The sequence below is a fragment of the Chlorocebus sabaeus genome, chromosome X (genome assembly GCF_047675955.1).
Source record: "Chlorocebus sabaeus isolate Y175 chromosome X, mChlSab1.0.hap1, whole genome shotgun sequence".
Classification (NCBI taxonomy): domain Eukaryota; kingdom Metazoa; phylum Chordata; class Mammalia; order Primates; family Cercopithecidae; genus Chlorocebus; species Chlorocebus sabaeus.
Window position 1 is genome coordinate 145,075,734 of NC_132933.1, and position 21,507 is coordinate 145,097,240.

The 21,507-nt window shown below is 37.9% G+C and overlaps 1 protein-coding gene across 6 annotated transcripts in view; it reads left to right on the forward strand.

The window, feature by feature from the left end:
* Window positions 1-21,507, forward strand: part of PNPLA4 (patatin like domain 4, phospholipase and triacylglycerol lipase) — a 95,712-nt gene that overhangs the window by 29,907 nt on the left and 44,298 nt on the right. Inside the window, exon 7 of one of the 6 annotated variants that reach the window (XM_037986314.2) lies at window positions 18,044-18,263. The exons of 4 other annotated variants lie outside the window; for them this stretch is intronic. In XM_037986314.2, coding sequence (XP_037842242.1) covers window positions 18,044-18,166 — 123 coding nt within the window. In that variant the 3' untranslated portion in view covers window positions 18,167-18,263. Of the gene's footprint in view, window positions 1-649; window positions 5,075-18,043; window positions 18,264-21,507 lie in introns of those variants that run through there. One more of the 6 variants, XM_037986318.2, reaches the window with a different exon arrangement.

The window sequence follows — 21,507 nt, forward strand, 5'->3', positions numbered from 1 at the left end:
AAAAATATGATTTAATTTTATTCATACTTTAGAAAGCATGTGTGAGTACATAGTCATGTACAAGTCATAATATCACATCCAACTTAATCTTGAAATAAGATAATTTGTGAAAAACATGAATATGAACATACTTGCACATATATATGTATGTACATATGCAATACCTAAAACATGTCACAGCAGCTGCATTTTAACTGTGCCGAGATGAAACAGCATTTATGTAATGCTCGATTTCACTGAGTTTATAAATGCTCTTTAACATTTATATAGTCAGATCCACTTTTGTGGGCAGACCTAGTAAAGTGCATATGGGTACTCTACTCTTTTGGAAAGCCCCACAGCTCCAGCCAGTCCAAGAATATCAGCCCTCCCTTGATGGGTTCAATGGCTTTGCAACATGACCTTCCAGCTATGACCAAGCTCATGACCCTGCAGGTGGGTCCCTGATTCATAAACTATCCCTTGCAAGATTGAACTTGGGCCATGCAAAGAGTCTACCAGACACTTTTGTGGATCCCTCCCTTCATGGAGTTCACCTGAGCAACCAAGAAAACAAACATGTGAGATAATTCAGGCCACACAAGCAATGTGAAAGGGCCAGGAAGCTTGAGGAAGGTTTATGGTGGCTGCTTCTCCTTTTGTCCGACAGTGAGATGTGCCGGTGTCTGTTGCTAGCCAAGACAGGGACTTCACTATGACCCCCTCACCCACCACTCACCTGGACACCCACCACTCACAAGAGGACCCCATGGAGGAAAGGCTCAGGATGACACGCGTTCAAATCCTGAAGTTACTCCAGGAAGAAGGTAAAATGGTCGAAGGAGTGATCACTGGGCTTATCGACACTGCGGACACATCACCCCCAAAACTTGGTTCCTGGCAAGGTCATGGAACTAGGCAATTTAGCTCTACTGATCAACCTCAGTCAGAACTATTTCTTGACAATTTCAAATCCAAGGGGGTTACTCGTGCCAGTCACTCCCAGTGAGGGAAAAGATCTGTTCTACTTTGCCATTTCTGGTGGCTCCTTCTACTGGCTGAACAGAATCCTGGTAATGGATGATCTTATTGTACTTGTCAAGGGAAGATGGATTCGCTGCCATGTGATGGGGATAGGGAAGAATGTGCGTGAAATTGGGGTAACCCCTGTGGTTATCCAGCCTACAACCAGCACTAGTGAAATCGTTAGTGGGAAACCACTACAACCTTATATGGCAGAGGCAAGGGCACATGTCCCTGAGGACCTAAGGTTTGGGTCATGCCACTGGAAAATGGATTCTGATCACCTGACCCGTGCCTGAAAAGGAAGCCACTATGGAACAGAGAATGATTGAGGAAAGTCAATGTCACCTTAGAAACAGTGGCAACCACAGTGACCTAGGATGGCCAACTTGATGCCAAATAGCTGAGTTTTAGAAGCCCGTTCTCCTACCAGCTGCCAATAATAGGAACTGTTGATATCATATCCTCCCAGTACCTGCTCTGTGTGACTTCACACAGCCAGGGTCTATTACTTGCTGCTAAAGGACCCCACTTAGAGTCGATATACACTTGACCCTTGAACAAAACGAGTTTGAACTATGAGGGTCCTTGTGGATTTTTTCAGTAAAAATTACACCAAGTGTGCCTGCCTCCCCTTCCACTTCCTCTACATCTTCTGCCTCTGCCACCCCTGAGACAAGACCAACCCCTCCTCTTCCTCCACCTCCTCAGCCCAGTCAATGTGAAGATGAGGCCAAAACCCTTATGATGATCCACTTTCACTAAGTAAACAGTGCATATATTTTATCTTCCTTGTGATTTTCTTAATATTTTCTTTTCTCTAGCTTACTTGATTGTGAGAATACAGTGTATCATTCATATAACATACAAGGCATGTCTTAATTGACTGTTTATGTTATTAGTAAAGCTTCCAGTCAATAATAGGCTCTTAGTAGTTACATTTTGGGAGAGTCAAAAGTTATATGTGAAGTTTTGACCACAGGAGTGGTGGATGGGGAAGTCAGCACCCCAACCCCCATATTGTTCAAAGATGAACTGTACATAAATAACTGCCCAACAACTGGTGAAAAAGCAGATGAGGACTTAACAATTATTTCTTTATTACTTTCTTATGTTAAAAAATCCCTGTGTAGGACAGTACAGTTGTGCTTGTTTTTAGGGTACCTAGGTCTTTCCTCCTAAAGTAAGCATTAAAAGGAAACATAAAGGGGCTTTGATTAGGTTGTCATTTACAGATACGCAGCTTTGACATGTGTCTTTAAAACAGGAGAGGTTGTCATCTGTCTCCCAACTAGGAACCTGGTGCTTAACTAGAACTTATGTGTGGGGTAAAAGAGTAGGAGTGTTCGCCTTCAAATACATCCTTAACGCTCAGAAACTGAGAGGAGGAGCTGAAGGAGATCAAATGGCTTATCACATTATCTTTCCTTACATTTCACCATGAAGTTGTTTTTAGCTGACAGTCTTTGTAAAATCCTCCTCACACACTAAGAACTAAATACATTTTGGTTGCACGTTATAGCCACCTATGTATTCTAATGTTTGGTACAACATTTCCTTCAATGACTTTCAATCTTTCTTGAATATGACCTGTTTTATTTTTAGTGGAGGCAGGGTTTCACCATGTTGGCCGGGCTGGTCTCAAACTCCTAACCTCAAGTGATCTGCCCACCTTGGCCTCCCAAAGTGCTGGGATTACAGGCGTGAGCCACCGCGCCTGGCCTGACCTGTTTTATAAGGTAATCCAATAAATACATGCACATATTTTACACATATATTTCCATATGCATATAGGTATACATATGCAAATATAAATATGTAAATACATACTCATAAATAAAAATAATTTTTATGAAACACTTTTATTATGTGTAATGTTTTTTGAGGTTTTAATTCCATTTTTATTTGTAAAAATTGTAATGCTACACTTAAATAATTTCACAATCACTAATGGATAACAGTCTGCAGTTTGAAAACATTCTAATGCAAACTTAGAACAACACAGACACTGAAATTCTCAACTTGTGTTTAAAAGATTTTTCAAAAAATATGACATCCAAAAATAATTAGTACGTTATTTTAAATAATTTCCTTTTCTTTCTCCTAAGTCTTAGATATGTTTTATTTAAATTTATGGCTACAGAATATCTCATAGAAATTATTTCTACTCAAAAGCACGATTGTTTTCTATGAGTGCTATGGATAAAAATTCCTTAGTTTATGTATTTCATCTATATAAAGCTACTTAAATGGTGATAGTCATTCCATGATGAAATTCGTTAATCAATTAGTTATATAAACCAAAAAGTATTCTTATTTTTTAGCCACATTGTGGACAATAAGATAAAGTAAATATACCTGTAAGTGTGCAAATACTTTATATCTAACATAGGTCATTGTCACCTTGCAACAATAAACATAAAATCAGTTGGCTAGGTTGTCCTTGAACAATTTAGTACACCAGGCTACTAGCATGAAAAAGTGCAATTGATTTCATTTTCATTTGTTGTTATTTTATATAACAACAGTATACACTATATTATATTTTTGTGTTTTACAATACCTTCACTATCTCTGTCAGTGAAATATAATTAACTTACTGTTAAAAAAAGAATGTATATGGAGTTAGAATATGCAATCAACATTGTAAAATACTTTGCATAAAGATCTTTCTTCAATTCATGTTCCATATTGATCTATCACATTTGCTTAGTGGCTACAATTTACTGGTTAGCCTCCATGTCATCTTAAATGGTGTAATTAAATTATTGACTATAACTGGGAAGATTGAGAGGGTACCAATGTAGTTTTAATGTACATTTCAAAATATCAGTGATTTGCAAAGTATTTCTATGTATTAGAAGGGTCAGAAAGAAGGTATTTAATCATTGCTTTCTGGTCTATTCCATACATATTTATTGAGAATTTACTATGTGCCAGGATTTGTGCTACATACTTGATATGTAGATGTGAACAAATAAGGCAGGTTCCTGACTTAAGGGAATATTTGTTGTACTGGGCGAGAAAGCACTAACAAGTAAATGAGTCAATAAGCAAGGTTAAAAATGGGGATTTTATTAAATTACAAAATTAAGTAGAATAAAATAGTCTATGGTGCTATAGACTAATGGGGAAGATGGCCTCACAAAAAGCATAGCAGGATCAGTGCCATCCTCACTCCCAGTGGTATCCTTGCGTTAATTCAAAAAATGACTTTATTTCCTCAAGAGGTTTATTGCCATTTGCTGGGAAGTTATTGTATTTTTACTATTGTAATGCACATCTTCAATGACTTTGATATGGATGATGCCTGCTCAATCATAATCAGCTGCCTTTTTTCTTGTTTTTTGTTTTAAGTTTTAGAAATAGAATCTTGCTCTATCACTGAGGCTGGAGTGCAGTGACACTATGCAGTGAATGCATAGCTCACTGTAACCTTGAACTCCTGAGCTCAAATGATTATCCTGCCTCAGCCTTCTGAGTAGCTGGGATTATAGGTGCATGCCACTACACCCAACTAATAAAAAAAAAAAAAGAAAGAAAGAATTTTTTTTTTTTTTTTTGGTAGAGGTGGGGTGTTGCTGTGTTTTCTAGGTTGGCCTTGAACTCCTGGAGGGATTCAAGGGATCCTCCCACCTTGGCCTCCCAAAGTACTGGGATTACAGGATTGTGCCATGATGGCCCAGCTGCTGTTTTGAAGACATTGTTGCAGATATTAGCTCACAGTAGTTTTGTTTTGTCTGATGGTGCTAGTGCTATTGGGACTGATCTTTAGAAACCTTTCCTTTTGGATTAGTTTAATATGCTTTTGGCACAAATAATGTAAAATCATAGATAATAATAAAAATAATAATAAATTTTAAAAGTCTTTTTTGATGTTGTGAGGACTGTTTGTAATGCTCCAGGTGTTATATCAGAGAGATTGGCATCATCCCCATACAGTTCTTTTGTAGACACAACACTGCCCTTTTCTGGTTTTATTCAGTCAAAGCAGACCATCCTTTTGAAAATGCTCTTCTTTCAATATGCATGATAGATTAATAAAATAGCTATACTCAAGAATAAAAAGAAGTTTCAATAAAATACCTTTTAAAAACTCACAATCAAATGGCAAGCCTCATTCTGGGTCATGAAGCATGGGAGCATTTCCATTAAATCAGGGATAAGGCTCGTGTGCCTGACATCTCTGCTATTCCACACACCGTTCTGCAAGACTTAGAAAATGCAGCAACAAAGAAAAAGAAAAACTAATAAAATGAACAAAATACTGGAATCATTACTGTTGGTCGAAACTGCACCATTTTGTAAGCTCCCCGCAATTTTGCAAACCTTGCAAGAATGTGAGTCCAAACTGCACCTTTATGTAAGCTCCCCGCTATTGTGCTGACCTTGATCAAAGTGAAACATTTCACGGGGGTTCGGGCCATGAGAAACATCCTGCCCTGATCACAGGGCAGACAAAGCCCCAACTAAAGAAACGTCCCTATCATGAATCTTGCTGGGCAAAGATACAAGGAACACCACGATGACATCCCGCCAGAACAAGGACCAGAACCACCTCATTGTGGGAACATCTTATCAATGTCCCGCCGGGCAGCAAGCCATACTGCCCAAACCCCTCCCGCCCATACCTATAAGCACCCCCAGCCTGTAAGCAGCGGTGGGCTCTGGCATTAAGCTGGTCTCCCACTTCTTTAGGTTTTATACTGGATACAAAGCCTGCATTTGCTGTTGAGCCACCCTCTTTCTGTGTGTGTGTCTTTTTTTTAACCCTCAGCTTCCCTTCAAAACCTAACAATTATATTTGTAAATTGTAAATTGTCTCAAGCATCATGCACATGACCTAACACACCACTGGTCCTCAATAATTGAATAAATAAATAACTGAATGCCTAAATATATCAGTATAATCAATTGAAAAAGTAATATGAGAAGTTAAAGGATTCATTCAAATGTCTGTAAGAATATATTGAAATTAATAATAATACTTTATATCAGCAGAAATTTTAACAGTAGAAAAATACAATCACAATAGCAAAAAAATGGCAACACACACATAATGTGCAAGATACATACAAAAACTCTGCACATTAAATCTGCTTATGTGATACCAGACATATTATGTTGCTGAATGGGAAAATTACATTGTATATTGGTGTTGAGTACCCATATATAAACCACAAATTTTACAAATGTCAATTGCACTCAGAACCTTGGTTTTCAAAATGTGACAAATAGATGTTAAAGTTCATCTGGCAGACCATAAAACCCCATAAAAACATAGCTAACTTATTATTTTCCCAATTGTTAAATTGGTAATTTATAAAACTTAAAAACAGTTACTAAGATTGTTTATATCCAAATTTTTCTATCTATTGTAGACATGTCATTTTCTCAGCTATTTTTTTTCATAAAAATCTATAGATAAGAGATTATTTATGAGGGATTATTGTCAAAACTTTTTGTTGCATATGAAGGAAGCCCAGCACAAATTACCACAAGCCACAGAGAGATCAAAGAAAGAGAAAGGAATTACAAGTATATATAGCTGTACAATCTAGGGCTATCTCCTGGCCACCTGAGCACAGCAGCTGAAATGAAGGCATTCAAATGTCATCTGTTTTCACAACAGATCTACAGATGGTGGGTGAGATGGCTGTTCTCAGAGCAAAACTCACATTCTATCATATTAACAGCCACAGAGTATATGCCTTTTTTTTTTTTTTTTTTTAAATAGGCCTGAAAGAAAGTCTAAGAGAGAATTCTGATTGGGCATGATTAAGTCATGTATCATTCCTGACCTGCTGTGGGCATAGGGGCTGGATATCCTTACAATTTGGTTTTAAATCATGTGTTCAGTTTGTTGACCTGTGGCTCAAACAACATGGAAAGAGGTAAATATTTAAACCTTTTTATGACTTGGTTTTTTCGAAACCACAACATAATTGTTACCCAGTGATGCTATAAGGGGAATCTCTTCCTCCATAGAAGCCACAGTTGTACCGTTTCATTGTATGAGTAGTCTGTGAATTCAGCAGAGGCAACCAGTGAGATGATGATGAAAAATCTATTGGATGTGACACCACGGAGATGACTGAAGAGAACGGATTGTGTGGAGAGACGCACTTGGAACACAAATAACCATGAGTTAAAGAGGGAGAAAATAAAAATAGGTAGACATGATTTTAGGTTTAATCTTCAAATGACAGCCTGTTAAAAAAAAAAATTAACAAGACTTTGGGTGATGATCCACTGGCTCTTTACATTTCAAATTCTGGTCCGTGAACCAATCCTGGAGCATCCCTTGGGAGCTTATCAGACATGAAGACTCTCAGGCTCCATCTCCCAGCTATTAAACAAAAACCACGTTTCTAACTACAATCCCATGTGATTTGTATGCACATTAAGTTTTGAGAAGCAAAGCTAAGATGGTGGTTTCTATGGTGATGGGAATACAAATTTATTTTTAAGTGTGTAATAAGTAACAGATTATACAGACAACATTGCTGTATTTTACAAACCAACTTTTCCCAAGATGTGTGATATTAAAAAGATGGAGAGACTTCTGTAAAATTGAAAGTTGGGTGTGTGAATAGAAATTAGTTTGGGTTGAGGACAGCAGGACAATGGGGAAAAAAGAAGAATGAGGCATATTTGTCAACAAATAAAGAAGGGCCAGAGAATGGAAGACAGGAAGAGAATACACAGGCAGTCCATTTGTTGAGCGAGTTTCTGGTGAAAGTTGACATAGGGCAGATCAAAAACACTGATGGAGGACTGAGACAGAACTCTTCGAGAGAAGCATGATCTTAGGAAGAGAGAGAAGCTGGCTATGACAAAGGGATTTGGGAACAGAGAAGAGAAACATGAGCAGGTCTGTTGTCTTTCAGAATAAAAGACAAACCATCTCAGTTTGGAACAGCTATGAAAAAGTGGGGGTCTACCAGAGAAAATGCAAGAAACTAGCTGAGATTATGTATTTTGACAATTAGTGAAAACAGTACCATATTTATACACACACACACACACACATATATATATATATATATATATAAAATACGTATCCTACCACACTTAAATAGCCTGCAGCTGCAAGCGGAGAACAAGGATGATGGTAGTGGGAGCCAGACAGGCGGGAGGCTGGAAGGTTATAGAGTGAAGAAGCCTAGGATGGCAACAATGCCTGCTGGTGCCATGGCTGCCTGGGTTAGGTAGTGGTTAGGTAGGTTGATGAAAATGGAAGAAATTAGGGGTGGGAGTTTGGGAGAGAAACCAGGAAATATCCCAATCAAAAGTTTTATTTCTGATATGAAATTCTATGAAATATTCTGTACATAGAATGGTAGTGTTGGTGAGCAATTTCTAAACTCATTAGAGTACACTGCTTTACCATTGCCATTAATAGAAAATGAATATACAAATTCCATTACCATTCCAGGAAAACTATTAATAACTAATAGAGCATTGAGTAGTAACCTTTTCAAAAGATTAGTAATGATAGTATTTGTCTTTCTACTTCAGATGATAGAATCACTTTAGGGGTTTGTTAATAATTTGAGGGTTAAGGCTTTATAAAATAATTTATAGGTTATATTTTTATTATACCCACATTTTGCAAAAATCTTAGTTTGCAAATTCCATTGAATTAATTTTAACACTTAAAAAGAGTCAGTAGCCAGTGCTTGCTAGTACATTCATCTTTCACTTTCCCCACTGGGATAACAGTTTTGTTCTTCCTCTCTTCTCGTTATCTATCATGGTACCTCCATTCTTTGCAGAGTCAGCATATTACCTCATCTTCCACACCATGGAGAAAATGAAACACATCTAATGGGGAGTCCATCACCTTCTCATGATCAATATATCCAACTTCCCTTTTTTCCGCTTTACAAAATGGAGAAAATGTCTCTCCCTCTCTCAAAACCTGAAATGTATGTTGACTTTGTAGCCCAACACCTCTTACCTTTTTGGGGAGCTCTTTCCACCATCTATAGGTGGCATCATCAACCTCTCTCTTTCTCCTTCATACTCTCCACCACTAACAGGCTTCAATATCCACCATGTGAAAAAAACCTCCCAGGGCCCCACTTTCTTCTTAAGGCACCACCATGTTTCTCTACTCACCTTCAGAGTCAAACTTCTCGGGAATCGTACCGCTGCCACCTCCGTTTACTCATTTCCTAGGAACACTTCTTCCATCCTGGTGTAGGGTATGCCCCCAACATGCCATCAAGATTGCTCTTGCTGAGATACCAAAGAGGTATGAGTTGACAAATGCAGGGGACATTTTTCATTCTTGACCTTACTTCATGTCATGACAGTATTAATGGCATGCTATCTCCAAACACTGACACCCTCCTGTCATTTTCCTCCTAAGTCCTTGGGCACTCTTTTAGATGTCTGATGTCACCTTTGCTTCCGCACAACCATTCAGGGTCAGAGATCTTCAGATGATCTTGTGAATCCTCTGCTTTTCCCGCTCACTCTTCTAAGCTGAGTAATGCTTAGTAATGCTTCTAAGCTGAGTAATGCTGAGTAAGCATCAAATGCAATCCATCAGTCGATGACTCCCAACTTCTAGCTCTGGTCCAGACTTACCATGGCACCAGACTGGTTTATCCAGCTGCTTACAAAATACCTCAAGTTGGGTGTCTCAGAAACATCTTCAAACTTGACATATCTGTAACCAAACACTGATCTCATCCTCACCATCTCTTAAAGCCTCAAAATGGTTTTTTCTCAAGTGGCCCCATACCCCATCTAGATGTATGATAAAGTATATGTAATATATTTGCCAATTTTACATTTTATCATTTGATTTTTAGTTCTTTCAACTTATTCCTTTAATTGCTGAATTATATTGCAAGTTTTCCTTTCAATGTCAAAATCTCTCTTTAAGAATGAATTCTAATAGCTAATAAATAATTCCATGGAGTGATCTTCTTCTTCCTATCACTCGATTTAAATATGTTAAACCCACAATATTTTCAACTAGTGATTATATCCTTCAGATTTATATAATGTATTTACCATATTCCAGAGGACATTGCATCTTTAGTTTCATCCTTCCTTTACCAGTATTTCCAGAGTTTAATTTGTACGAGCTATAAACAATGTGAAATACTGAGGCATCTGCAACTTCTTAACTTATTAAGTTAATACTGAGGCAACTTCTTAACTTACTAAGTTAAGAAATTACTTAATATTCCAAAAGTTTATGCACATTAAGGTCACCACCATTTTTACTTTTTGATCTGGTTTATTTTTATTTATGTAGCATTCTCCTAAATATCCATATTTATTTATGTAACCAATAAAGCAAAAGCTAATCAATTTAACAAATTAGATTCCCTGAGAAAATTTTTGCAATCTACTCATCTGACAAAGGGCTAATATCCAGAACCTACAAAGAACTCAAACAAATTTACAAGAAAAAAACAAACAACCCCATCGAAAAGTGGGCAAAGGATATGAACAGACAGTTCTCAAAAGAAGACATTCATACAGCCAACAGACACATGAAAAAATGCTCATCATCACTGGCCATCAGAGAAATGCAAATCAAAACCACAATGAGATACCATCTCACACCAGTTAGAATGGCGATCATTCAAAAGTCAGGAAACAACAGGTGCTGGAGAGGATGTGGAGAAATAGGAACACTTTTACACTGTTGGTGGGATTGTAAACTAGTTCAATCATTATGGAAAACAGTATGGCGATTCCTCAAGGATCTAGAACTAGAAGTACCATATGACCCAGCCATCCCATTACTGGGTATATACCCAAAGGATTATAAATCATGCTGCTATCAAGACACATGCACATGTATGTTTATTGCGGCACTATTCACAATAGCAAAGACTTGGAATCAACCCAAATGTCCATCAGTGACAGACTGGATTAAGAAAATGTGGCACATATACACCATGGAATACTGTGCAGCCATAAAAAAGGATGAGTTGTGTCCTTTGTAGGGACATGGATGCAGCTGGAAACCATCATTCTCAGCCAACTATCGCAAGAACAGAAAACCAAACACCACATGTTCTCACTCATAGGTGGGAACTGAACAATGAGATCACTTGGACTCGGGAAGGGGAACATCACACACCGGGGCCTATCACGGGGATGGGGGAGGGGGGAGGGATTGCATTGGGAGTTATACCTGATGTAAATGATGAGTTGATGGGTGCTGACGAGTTGATGGGTGCAGCACGCCAACATGGCACAGGTATACATATGTAACAAACCTGCACATTATCCACATGTACCCTAGAACTTAAAGTATAATAATAAAAAAAAAATTAGATTCCCATAGACATTTAAACATTGATTACACACCTAATCAAATTATTTTAATCATTTCATTAAAATCACAGTCTGATCTGATTTTCTTCATACTTTAAGCACTATACAAAGCAGACAAAACAAGCACATGTAATGTTACAATTGTTTTAATTAGATTGGTTCACCCAGGCTAATGAGGTCAAAAGTGCTAATACCTGTAATTTCATGGTATCTCTTCATTATCTATATTCTTATTCTCTCTCATTTCATTTTTAGAGCTCTCTTGTACATTTTTATCAGTTTTACTAATTTTACATGTATGGAGTGTTTCAGTAAACTCACACAACCTAGAGACAAAGAAGAAGCATTTTAGATTGCCCAAGGTTGAAAGATCTGGTTTACTAACAAATTTATGGTGTGGGTCATCGGAATTTTTTGCACCTTCCAAGGTGATTTTACCATTACGCAACAGGTGAAGTCTTACTTTTAGAGTTAACTTTGCCCTTTACATAAGGAATTGTCCATATCACTGTCTCCAACAGTTTGTCAGTATCTTTTTTTTTTTTTTTTTTTTTTTTTGGTAGCCCTACCTTTGATCCCAAAACATCTATTGGTCTGGACATGTCATCTTAGTACAAATCAATCTGAACTTACCTGTTTCATGCCTACCTTCATTTTCAGACTAGAGGGAGTGTTCTCTGCCATTGCTTGTTTGAAGGAGACCTGGCCAAAGCTAGTTACATCTAACTGTTTAGTTCAGTATGGCTCTTGAAAATCATTGCTCATCCACCATTTAGTCCTAAGTATTGACACTATTGCCATTTTTCTTATGAGATTAGGAATCTTAGTGTTTGATCTCTTCCACTGTCACATGCCTATTATTATTCCTCACATGCAGTCCTGTACTGTTCATGTTGAAGTATTCCCAGTTCTAGTTCTGTGAGTTTGTCCAAATTTCTTGATGGCGATAAAAAATAAAAGTACAAAGCTTCTTTTGATAACCATCTGCCCTGCTTGAGAAATAGTATCTGAACACCCTCTCAGACTATCACCAGCTGTGACTTTAGAACTAGATTGGTCCCTTGGAAATAAAAACAGGTGTTTTACATGCCATAAGTATAGTTAGACAGATGGAATGTTTAGAATAAAGAAAAACACTTGAAAACAAGATTCCATTATCTTGTTCTTCCTGAATAATCTACGACTATCAGTAGAAGGTGATTTATGGGAAAACAGGCATGGAGAAGTGAAAGAAACAAACTTTTATTTATGGTGTATAACAAAATGTTGAAAACAAGTGAATATATAATGATACAAAGTGGAGTTAATACAAAGACTGGAATTACTCTACATAGGTATTACATTTTAATATTGTACTTAGTTTTTGTACTTGCTAATGTTTTTTGATTATGGTGACATTTTTAGAATTGACATATCTCCCCACTCTTGATGAATACTCTTATTAAAAGCTCTGTTTGCATTTGGCAGATTTGTCAGATAAGCAGCCTTATTATTATACCATTCATGACACCCGATAATCTGCAGCAACATTCATAGAAATATTATATTCCTGAAATTTTATGGAGAAAAAGTCACTTATTTTTACAATTGCTTTCTACATGCAAAGCATTTCCAAACTGTGATTTGAGCTAAAGTATTTTCTTTTCAGGGTTATTTTAGAATGAATAAGCTTTTGAGCCTGACAACATGGGGCAGATTGCTTTTAGGTGGGTTTACTTCTAAGCAAGACAGGAGTCACGTATATATATGTCTATATATAGCTGTCAAGCCACCCATTGAGATTTGGATTTTTAATGGGTGGCAGGCAAATACCCAACTACTTTCTACTACGTGGATTGAGTGTTTTTAGAAACTTCACATCTGGCAGCACATTTTAAAAATTCTCTGTGTGTCTTAATGCCAAATGGTGATGCATATTGAAAAACAAAGTGTATATGTGCTTAAAAAAAACAAAAAAGCACCTTCAAATCAGTCCATCATATTCACATATTAGGGGTATTAACTGTTCTTGTTTGGTGTGTATTCCTTTGTGTGTAGGTACACAGATGCAAAAGTGTATCTTTTTTCTTTCTAGTACAAAAATAGATTTGGTTCATACTTTTTGTAAGGTATGCATTAATCTGCAACTTTCTCTTGTGTTTTTTCCTACTACTAGGTAGTACACCACAGGAACCATTAGTTTTAATAGATTGCCCATCTCTGAGTACACTAAAACTCATATGATCATTTCCTACATGTGGTCACTTAGATTCTCTTTGATCTTTGTGCATCTGTCTTTGCACACTACAAATATTTCCATGGGATATTCCTCTACAGGTAGCATTGCTGGCTCAAAGGCATATGCAATTAAAATTCTGAGACATTCTAGGCAATTGCCCTTCAAATAAGGCTGTACCAAGATATAATCTGTCAGCATTTTCTGAGAACATTTTCCTCCACACCTTCATTAACTGCGGATAGTGTTAATATTTTCCAATTTTGAGGATCAGGTTGGCAGAAATACACAAACAGAAATATACTGTGTTTAATTTATAAAACATATTAATCTTAAGTTGGGTTGGTTTTTATCATTTTAAGGATCGATTTCATCTATATTCAGAAACTCATGTCTTAAGCTATATCCATTAGTTGGAGTCCTTATTCATATGTTTCTTTGATAGTGGTGGCCGAATTATGTCTTATTATTCCTCTTTTTATTTCCTGTCAAGAGAAACAGAACTCTTCTCCATGTTTAAGGAGGTATGAGCATTGGGAAAAGACTCCCTCTACATCTTTCTGCTTCCTTCATTCACATCTATGCAAGAGAGAAAGTGGGCGTTTTCTCAGTGGTGATCTCTAGGTATATGGCAATGCACGAGATGGCCCTGGATCTGGACTTGGTTCTTTCTTTCTCTTGGAATCTCATTTTGCGTTCAAACGGAGGCTTCAAAATTCATGCACAGAAGACTTACCTCCTTTAAGTTTTCTTTTCTTTTCATGAAAGATGAAAGGAAGGCTGTGGTTTTTTCATGCATCCAGCTTGGTAACCGGGGTTGAAACTTGCTTTGCTGGTGCCATTTCCCCCAAGATGGACTCTAAAGTCTAAATGGAGGAGAAGGAAAGTTGCAAGGGTAGAAGACCTTTTAAGCCCAATTTATTCTCAAACACATAACACATCCTACAGTTTGCAGGTAGAGAGTTGACACAACTCTTTACATGAGTTCTTACATCTGAGCGTAAGTAACTAAGGAAGAGAAATATGCTGAAGTAGCACTCCAAGTCTTCAAACTATTTGTGTTGAGAAAGAGAGTTGGTGTGTTTGTGTAAAATTGATTTGACTTGGGAAATTTTACTTTATGGAATTTCTTTGCTTCTCCAAAGGATATCAGACTTTTGGGAAGTGTGCAGCATTGCTTCACAGATCATGTATATAATCTAAAATTATAAGCACAATGTGATATTTGAACTATCATTTCCAATTTGAACTGTATTTCTAAGATGAAGAGGATAAGAGATAAGTTTTATATGACAAGGAACAGAAAAGTTGTCAAAGTTTCCAAGGCTTTTGTAAAATCTGAAGACAAACATTTGATAAGAATGTTAAACTTCTATGTAGACAGATGTTTTTCACAGAATGGGCTAATCTTACAATAAATTTGCTATACTCTCTGCATAATACTAAAACATACAACTCAGAATGAAGGCAAAGTTCATATGCCAGATGTACACACAGAAGTAAACTTTATCAATATGGATTTAAATATTAGTCAACATTACAAATAATCAGCCTAAAAATTTGATATTTGTTTAGGGTTTTTCTAAAATGAACAACTCATGGAGAAAATTATGAACAAAATTGAAAAGCAATGCTATATCTGGGAAGATAATAATCCCAGTTTCACTTCTAATTTAAACATTATTCTAAGTGAAGGTAGTATCTGAAGAGGCAGAAAGGCAAACAAGAAATTTGTATAATATTCCACTAGTCATTCATTCATTCGTTCACTCACTTGCTATACATGAATGAAAGGCCAACACAGGAGGGCATTCCAACTGTAATTAATAGCCATGTAGAGGACATTTTGGGTGCAAATTTTTAAGATCTGATGGGAAAACAGAGTGATAAAGGCCACACACAAATTTAGAAAATCTTAGATAATTATACTCTTTTCCTTAAAATACAACAAATAAGCTTTCTTCCTTCAGAGCATGTTAATGATACAAAATTAGAAATTAAGAAAATTCTATAATCAATGATCATTGCCTTCTCTTGCTCACTAGATCCATTTACAAATTTTCTTTCCCTATAGCTTTAAGTCAGTGGTTAGAAGTTAGTGTCTTTTATGGGTGTATTAGTCCATTTTCACACCGCTATGAAGAAATACCTGAGACTGGGAAATTTATAAAGAAAAAGAGATTTAATAGACTTACAGTCCCACATGGCTGGGGAGGCCTCACCATCATGGTGGAAGGCAAATGAGGAGCAAAGGCACGTTTTTCATGGTGGCAGGCAAGAGAGCATCTTCAGGGGAACTACCCTTTATAAAGCCATCGGTTCTCGTGAGACTTATTAACTATCACGAGAACAGCATGGGAAAAACCCACCCCCATGATTCATTTACCTCCCACCAGGTACCTCCCACAACATGTGGGGATTATGGGAGCTACAATTCAAGATGAGATTTGGGTGGGGGCACAGCCAAACCATATCAATGGGGAATTATGCTCTTCTGTGGAACAGGTTTTTGTTTGTTTGTTTTTCTGTTTTCCCCTGAGCCATATGTTCTTTGTCTTTCTGATTTTATGACTTGCAGTTGTTAACTATGATCTGCTGATTCCTCCTATTGTCCTAGAAGAGTTCTGTGGATGCTTAAAATGGATGAAAAAGCAGAAACTTTATTTAACCTACTCAGTCTGCAATCCTAAACTGTGTTCTAGGCCTAGCAGTGCCAATTTTGCACTGAACACATACATTCTCAGTCTCTCTTATTTGGGTCTGGGCTCTTTCCCTTCTCCCAGGCATAGAAAGATAGTTCTAAAACCTGGATTTACTTTACCTTATCATGTGATACCTATTCCAAGTTTTATTCTAAAAGTCTACTTCTGTTCAGACTTTTCTTTTATTCTTTCTTACCCCTCTTATGATTCAACAGCTGACTTGGTTACTTCTTTTTCCAGTTGACTTGGGTAAGAGTGATACCAACTGTATTGAAATTTTTCTCATTGCTAAAAAGCCATGTGTACATTTAAAAAAGATAAATCTTCAGGGTAAGGATGGATTACCTAATGTAATATGCACTATGCCAGGTGTAATTGGGTGAGATGAGGGTACCCTAATAGTGATATACCAGTACTTAAAATGTTGAGCTATGTTAAACACAGTCCTGAAATACAAAGTAGCAATACAAGTATCGTTGAAGGTAAAAGAGTCTTGACACAAGGGAATAGGAGAGCTTCTCTGCATGGGAGGCCGGGTAAGCACTATGTGCAATAAGATGCCTTGTAAAGAAGCTGAGAAGATCACTCTGTGCTGAAGAAAGGGGGTGTATGCACAAACATATTTAGAAACAGAAGGTTTGCTAATGTGGAATTCATTTATTTGAAGCATCTTTTAAATGCACAGTGGTGAAAAGAGGGAGATTAGATGAGGGCATGTCCTGGAAACAAACTTGCATTCCTGTGCCTAAGGAATTTGTAATGACTCCTTTGGCAGTGGAACAACATTGACCATTTCTGAGTGTGGAAGGAGGAAGGTGTTAGAACTGTATTGGAGGAAGGTGTCATAACTGTATTTCAGGAAGACGAATATGAATTCACTGAGTGGGAACAAGAAATGACTTAAGAAATCATATTTAGAGATGATTTTATCATTCTCTGATGGGATTAGAAGGGTCTGAATTGAAGTAATGGTGGAGAAAAGAGAAATCATTGAATTTCCAGGAATGCTAGCTGGGTCATTCAAAACAATTCCCTTTCTGACTGAAAGTAATTTTTAAAAATCTAAATAAAATATCATTTTTAAGTATATTTAAAAGATTCAAGAGTTTGCAAAGACTCTGAAGAATTGCCAGACCAGTAGTTTTGGAGAAAAGCCTAAAGCAAGAGGAATTAGGTAAATATTGGGACTTTCAAGCTGCTTTGGCTCAGAAGGGATTGACTAACACCACAAATATGGGTTTGGATTTGGGTGGAGCTCTTGCCCGGTGAAGGGGACAGATGTCTGGGTGCAAGAGCTCCCCAATATCGCGGTCTTATGGGAGACACTATAACTTTAAGTATAGGCATCACATGAATGCAAACCAGAATTAAATGTCTCCATTCTATCCCCAGCTCCAACCTCAGCACTGTGGAGCGGGCTGCTTTGACCCTATTTGCAGAAGATAAGAGGAAGAAAATGATTAGCAACAGCAAGTCTTTGAGACAGTGTGGCCTAGAGAAGGCGGATTTGCTTTTGTGTATATTAAATGTGGGAATTGTAGACATTTCATTGAAAATAATCCAATTGGGAGCTTTGGAGAAAGATTAGCATTGAGGATGGCGATTTGGTGTGTGTTGTCCTGGAGGTGATAGAGCTATGGGAATGGAAGAGTGGTGGTCCAATGGAGTGGTGGTGGTGGTCGGGGAAGAAGGGAGTGTGGTTCAGGAGGAAATAAATAGACCTAAAGATGTGGTAGTGAATGCAAAGATAGAGACTAATGATGTGATAATGGGTGGAATGATGAGGTCTAAGGAGACAGAGTGTCTGTCTCAGGTTCTTGCAGAACTCACCCCAGCCCAAGGATTCAAGTTCAAGAGATGTAACAAGGAAGCTTTCTCAGGCAAAATCCTGAAGAGACAAGCAGGGAAGGAAATGAGACAAGCAACTGCCAGATGAGGGGATTGATCAGGAGGAGCATGCAGCACTGGAATCACAGAAATACAGTCAGAGCTCATGGAAAACAAAGAGACCAATGGTGTCAGGTAAATAACAAGGGAAGTAGCAGGAAAATCGAGCGGGCTCATTTGATGTCAAAGGGGAGGGAACAGAATGGTCAATTCCTTGGAGATACCAAAGATGTGAGAATGATGTAACCAGCATAAATTCATAAGAAGCCTCAGAGAAAGCAGCTTCAGGAAAGCACTGGGAGAAGAAAGTGACTTTAAAAGGGGAATAAAAGAAATGGTAAGAATCTTAAATAGATACAGCAAGGCAGAGCTCTCAATTGGACTGTTTAGCATGAAATGGAGTGGCACAAAGGTTCTGTCTTGAGGGGAGATTTTGGGAAGAATTGTTCTCCACAAAGGACACCTGAGTATGTTTGTATACTAGTCCATTCTCACCCTGCTAATCAAAACATACCCTAGACTGGATAATTTATGAAGAAAAAGAGATTTAATGGACTCAGAGTTCCACATGACTGGGGAAGCCTCACAATCATGGTGGAAGGCAAAAGAGGAGCAAAGGCACGTCTTACATGGTGGCAGTCAAGAGAGCATGTGCAGGGGAACTGCGCTTTATAAAACCATCAGATCTCATGAGACTTATTCACTATTATGAGAAAAGTATGGGAAAGTCCCGCCCCCATGATTCAATTACCTCCCACCAGGTCCTTCCCATGACACGTGGGGATTGTGGGAACTACAAGATAAGTTTTGTGTGGGGACGCAGCTAAACCATATCAGTTTGTCATCAAAGAAGACTGGCAATAGCTTACATGTATAGAAAGCTTCCCCAAAAGTTCACACATTTAGACTAGAAATAATTCTTATTAAACAGCATTCTGTAAGAGCTATAGCTTCTCACATTTTGTCTGTTCCAGGAACTAGAGTATTGATTGCAACAGGCAGAGGGGGCATGCTTTGTTCTAGGGAAGTCTGTCTGAAAAATTGTGGGAAGATCTCAAAACATGATGACATCCACAAAACAATTACAGGAAAGGACTCTACACACACTCTGCATTTGCAACTTTGTAAAGTATACTTTTAACTTAAGCATATTGTATAAAATCCATGAATGATGTAATATCTTTATATAACTACCCATCATCTTATCCCACCCACCCTCCTTTCTTCTCTCCCTCTCTGCTTACCTCCTTCTCTCCCTACCTTGCTTTCTGTGCAACAGGACCAAGTTTCCTGTTAGTCACCCAATAGCAGCAGATGGCACATGCCTCCTCTAACCCCACAATGAGATAGACAGGGTATGGTCCATCCTGCAGGTGCTGGAGCATGCCTGCTAGCAACTTTAGCCCAAAACATTTCTCATGTGATGGCTCTACTAGAAGCCCAGTTGAGGGGAGTCTTCTGAGGAAATAAGTCCCTCAAACCAGGGACCAAAAAGACTAGAAACACATTACCACTAGCCCCTTCTAGTTCTCTAAGTCTGCTGGACTCTTAGCTCCCACATCTGGATGCTGGTTTAAGCTCTGGCATCCAAGCAGGCTGAATTCCTGCTACCCCTATGTCTGTTCACCAGTGATAGAGTTTCTCTGTACCTGACTCCTTTCTCTGACCTTTGTCACTGGTTGCCTGGTGTTTTTATCTCTGCCAGTCCCTGGATCCACACTTTTTTGAATAACATTAGATTTCAGGTGTTGCTGAGATTTTTGCTTCTGTGCTGAGTTTGGCCCATGTCTAGCTTCAGATCAAGCTTAGAACTCACATCCTCACATACTCTAGCACCTCCCTTAATAATAAATAATAAAAGCAGATACCTCGTTTTGCTTCTTTCTTCAGTTTTCCAGTGTAGCCTGCACTGAAACTACCTCAATTAATTTGCATTCTTTTGAAGTCTATGAGCTTGTCCACCATTAGTTTTTACCCACAAGTATGAACACATCCTTTCCATTATTGGAACATCCCATTGAAAAGTAATCAAAGCCAAACAACCAGTTTATGTGAACTGTGTTTTTCCTTTTCAGTTGACAAGGGATCTTGACATTCTGTAGTTTTTCCCAGTTTATAATCCACAAAACAGTCACAGTATATAATACGTTTCTTACTTATTTCTCCACAACCTTGCCTGCAATGGCTATTAGTTGAATTTGCAACCCAATAAGCAGAGGGGAGATAGGGCAAGTGTGAACAATTGATATTATTTGTAAAGTTCGCTTATCCAAGGTAAATAAAATGCCATTTAACACACAGCTGAAGAACTCACAAAGATTTACATATATTATTAATCTAATCACATCCTTTATCCAGTCAAATAGAGCATGAGCAGATTTATTTTGATTTTATTTGTATTCACTTATTCAAGAAGTATTAAAGTTTCTAGGGTCTGCATGTGTTAAACAAGATGAACAAGGTTCTCATGGAGCTTACATTTTCTGAGAGGTGAGGGTAGGAAGATTTTAGAGGATAAAAAATATGAGAAAAGGGGAAAAAAATCTTCTTAATGGCAGAATCACAAGAAAAAATTCTAACATAGTGGTTCTCAACTGGGACAGTGTCACTCCCTGGGGGATATTTGACAATGTCTGGAGTCATTTTTTGTTGTCACGCCTGGAGGAGGACTACCACTGACTTCCATTGGGTAGTAGAGACCAGGGATCCTTCTCAACATCCTTCAGTGCACAGGTTAGCCCTCACCACAAAGAATTATCCAGAGACAAATGTCAGTAGTGCTGGGGGCGGGGGGGGACTCTGCTTTCACACTTGACTTACGTAAATGATCTTTCTCTCTTTTTTTAAATTTTTATTTTTATTTTAAGCTCTGGGGTATATGTACATGATATGCAGGTTTGTTACACAGGTAATCATGTGCCATGGTGGTTTGCTGCACCTCTCAACTCATTATGTAGGTATTAAACCCCTCTCACACATATAATATAGATAGTATCACTGCTTTGTTATTTACACTATTCAATTTGAATTTAACGTATATTGTTCAAATGATCCCTTGAAAAGAATCATTCTTATTTTATGTGATTTTCTAGATTTACAAATAAAAACAATATTTATAACTTTAATTTAAAGGGGCTAAAATAAGCAACATTTTGGCCAGGAGTGATGGTTCATGTCTGTAATCCCAGCACTTTGGGAGGTCAAGGCAGACAGACTGCCTGAGCTCCGGAGTTTGAGACCAGCCTGGACAACACGGTGAAACCCCATGTCTACTAACATGCAAAAAATTAGCCAGGTGTGGCAGCATGCGCCTTTAGTCCCAGCTACTTGGGAGGCTGAGGCAGGAGAATCGCTTGAACCCAGGAGGCTGAGATTGCAGAGAGCCGAGAG